The sequence below is a fragment of the Netta rufina genome (genome assembly GCF_964035555.1).
Source record: "Netta rufina genome assembly, chromosome: 11".
NCBI lineage: Eukaryota > Metazoa > Chordata > Aves > Anseriformes > Anatidae > Netta > Netta rufina.
The window spans coordinates 11332859-11336690 of NC_140134.1; the positions used below are offsets into that span (position 1 = coordinate 11332859).

Sequence of the window (3832 nt, forward strand, 5' to 3'; positions counted from 1 at the left end):
AGGAGGCTGGCTGCAAAAGCCCTCTTTATTCTGAGTACAAAATGGGGGGCAGGCTGCGAGCCCCCCAGGGTGGGCAGCCAGTCCGTGAGGCGCATCCCATGGACCTGGCCACCACCTCGGGCACGTTCAGGCCAGGACGAGGAGCCCCAGGGGGTGACAAGGGGACAAACAGCCCGGGGGTGCAATGGAGGGGTCCCGAAAACCAACGAGCGATGGCCGGGTGGTGGCGGGGGGGCTCAGTTCTTGAACATGTCGCAGAGCAGCTTCTCCATGGGGGTGTTGCCGATGGTGCGGCGGAAGAAGAGCAGCTCCACGCGCTCAGAGGAGAGGAAGCGCAGCGCCGGCAGGAGCAGCAGCAGCTTCCCAAACCTGGGGGACAGAGGGGGTGGTGGTGGGTGGTGTCACCACCCCCAGTGTCCCCGGCACCCACTGGGCATGGGGATGGCCGTACCTGACGGGCTGCCCCGGGTAGTGGGAGCGGTTGTGCTGGCCCAGCATCACCTGCGACTGGTCCTGCAGGTTCTCTACCTGCTCGGGGTCCTTCAGGCCGCGGGTCTCTGTGAGGACAGCAAGCGTTGGGGTAGGGGGACATGGGGACAGGCCGTGCGGGACCCAGGCGTGTCCCCTCACCTGGCTTGAAGAGCACCACGGCCTTCATGCAGGCGAATTCGGTGGGGTCGACCGCCAGTGCCTTGAAGCGCCCAAGGGTCTCCTGCAGCGCCCGGACGTCCATGGTGGCCGGCAGCAGCTTGCCAGGGGACGGCTCGGGGACAGCCAGCAGCGGGCAGCTCTCCAGGGGCATGGACCACTGGATGGCGCAGAGCAGGAACAGCTCGCTCCATGCTTCCTCCAGCAGGATCACCTTGGGGGCGACCAAAACCCCATCAACCCCCTTGGAGCACCCACGGGTGGGCAGAGGAACATCTCCCATGACCAGGAAGGGAGCTCAGGGAGGCTCCAACCATCCCGCTGTCACCTTTCGTGTATTGGGGTGGTCCCCACCTGGTCGCGGAAGGGCAGGTTGGAGAAGACGGGCAGGTTCTTGGCCCACTTGACAGCCATGAAGAGGAGGCGCGCTGAGGTCTCGTAGACATTTTCGGGGCCAGCCGCCGGGTACGGTGCCACCTGGTACTCACTGCCTGCCCGCTCGGGCTCGCCACCCGTCACGTCCACCGTCTCATCGGCTGTGGGGACGGTGACATGGTGTCACCCTGCCATGGGGACTCAACCCCAGAGTCCCCCCGAACACCGACAGCCACCCACCGTCCTCAGGCTCCAGCTTGGCGCAGGTCTCGGCCGTCATCAGGCTGGCCATGAAGCGGTGGTTGGTGGGCGGCGTGGGCGCGCGGGGGACGGTGGTGGCGGCGGCGGTGGCCCCGGGGCCACGCGGGGCTGGGCAGGGGACCGAGGGGACCTCGCGTGTGGCGGCCACATGCTCGGGGGGCAGCTCAGCGTCCAGCTCAATGCTATCCAGCCGGACCTGGGCCGTGCTGCGGGGCTGACGCTCGTTCTGCACGGCTGCGGGGACACGGTGGCATCAACAGCAGCCATCCCCCCATGGTCACTTCCCTCCCCATCGCATCCCCCCACACTCACCGTCCTTGTTCATGCCAGCTTGCAGGCACTTCTTGAGCCGGCAGGCCTGGCACTGGTTGCGGTGTGCCTTGTCCACCGGGCACAGCCCCGTCCCTGCCTGGCACCTGCGGGGAGAGGTGGCACCCGGCTGTGCCCGCAGGGGTGGTCCTGTCCCCCCCAAGGGGTGTCCCATGCTGGGAGCACTTTGTCCCTGATGGGTGTCTTGTCCCCTGGGGGGTGGCCTCTACCCAGCAAACATCCTTGTCCCCATGGGTGTCCTGTCCCCCATGGGTGCCCTGTCTCCAAGAAAACCCTCCCTTGGTGGGTGTCCTACCCCAATGAATGCCGTGTCCCCATCTGTACCCCCAGTTTCTGTCTGTCCCCATGGGCCCCTGCCCGCTGGCTGTCCCCCGGTCCCTGTCCCCCCGCTGCCCACCTGTAGATGAGCTTCCTGCGGACGCTGCGCTTGAAGAAGCCGCTGCAGCCGTTGCAGGCGTAGATGCCGTAGTGCTTCCCGCTGCTGGTGTCCCCGCACACCTTGCACAGCAGCACGGGGCTCAGCGCCTTGCCGGGGGCTGGGCTCAGCCCTGCAGGAGCAGAGCCACAATGCTTGGGGTGATCGGGGGCACCCCCATGTCCCTTGTCCCACCTCACCTCTCCCCACTGTCCCCAGCACCCAGGTGATGGGGTCACTCCCACCTCCACGGGTCCAGCCTGGGGGACCTCAGATGTCCCAGAGGACAGGAACGGGGACTCCACAGGGCTCAGCATCTTCCCATGTCCCCGGGATGCCTCACGATGAGCTCTCACAGGACTTTTAAATGGGGAAGGAAAGGTGTCCCTAGGGCTGGGGGCACTGGGTGACCTAGGGCTCAGGGACCACAGGCATTGCAGAGAAGGAGCACAGCAGGGGGATGCAGGAACCCTGATGGGCAGCAGGGACCATCCAGAATAAGGACAGGAGACCCTGGACATCACGGATAAGGACCACCACTGAGGATCCTAAGCATCCTGGAGAAGGACCACCATGGGGAACCCCAAGCATCCCAGAGAAGGACCACGGTGGAGGACCCCGAGCATCCCGAAGAAGGACGGCGGCAGCAGACCCGTGCAGCAGGGCGCTGGCTCTTACCTGAGGGGCTGTCCTCCAGCCCGGCGCTCACCACCGACCCCGCCGGCGACGCAGCCATGCCGGGATGTCCCCGTCCCTGTCCCCGCCGTGGGGCTGCTCCCACCTCCTGGCAGCTCTGCGGGCTGGGGGCCGTGGCCGTGCTCTCTTCAAGGCAGATTAGCGCCGGGCGCTGTGTAAGCAGCCGCCTGTTTGTCACCGTCTTAATCTTTAGTGTCTGCGCGGGGGGGGCAATCAATCAGCCACGCGATGAAGAATTAAAAAGGTGCTGAGCCCCAGCCCGGCCGCCTCCCTGTAACCCTAAACCCCGTGACACCAAAGCCACCAAAGCCACCTGTGGAGGGACATGGGGTGAGGGGGGGGTGCACCGTGATGCAGCCGCCCCCAAAAGTGGAGGGCTGAGATTGCGGGAGGGAGGTTGGGGTGGGGGGAGGCTGGGGTGTCCTGGCCCCGCCATCCTGCGCCCACCAGGCCCTGTAAGCGCATAAGCCCCTTGCTAAGGAGTTTAGAGGGGAATAACAAAAAAAAAAAGGTAATTACGGAGTGGAGGGGTGACACTCCCCCCTTCCCTGCTCCCAAGCAATTAATTACAAGCCCTGATCGAGAGAGATGATTGAAACCCCCACACACCCCAAGCAGCTTAGTGCTGGTGCATGGGGCTGTGCCCCCATTGAATGTCCCCATTCCCCCCCCCCGAGGCCAGCAGCCTTGGTGTCCCCCCTGGGGGGGCTCCTGGGGCTTTGGGCCATGGCTGCTGACGTGGCAGTGCGGGGCCAGGTGGCCCCAGGGTTACGCAACGGCCGCTAAACCCTCACCGTGAAAGGGCAGCACAATTTGGGATTTGAGGGCTTTAGGTGCTAAACCCCCCCCCGCGGCCACTGGGGACAGGATGGGGGGGGTGTTGGTGGGGGACTGGGACAGGGATGGGATGGGATGGAAAGGGATGGAACGGGGTGGAATAGAATGGGATGGGGTGGGATGAGGATTGAATGGGAATGGGGATGGGATGGGATTGGGATGGGGAGGGGATGAGCTGGTATAGGATAGGATGAGGATTGAACAGGAATGTGGATGGGATAGGATGGGATGGGGATGAGGAGGGAATGGGATGGGATGGGATGGGATGGG

The 3832-nt window shown here is 64.9% G+C and overlaps 1 protein-coding gene across 1 annotated transcript; it reads right to left on the reverse strand.

The window, feature by feature from the left end:
- Positions 1-236: 236 nt before the first annotated feature.
- Positions 237-2765, reverse strand: NR2E3 (nuclear receptor subfamily 2 group E member 3; the record flags this gene model as incomplete). Its single annotated transcript, XM_084293404.1, has 8 exons — positions 237-369; positions 452-557; positions 631-862; positions 1003-1184; positions 1264-1518; positions 1597-1700; positions 2012-2162; positions 2708-2765. The coding sequence occupies 8 exons, from the start codon at positions 2763-2765 to the stop codon at positions 237-239; spliced, it is 1221 nt and encodes a 406-aa protein (XP_084149530.1).
- Positions 2766-3832: the final 1067 nt, after the last annotated feature.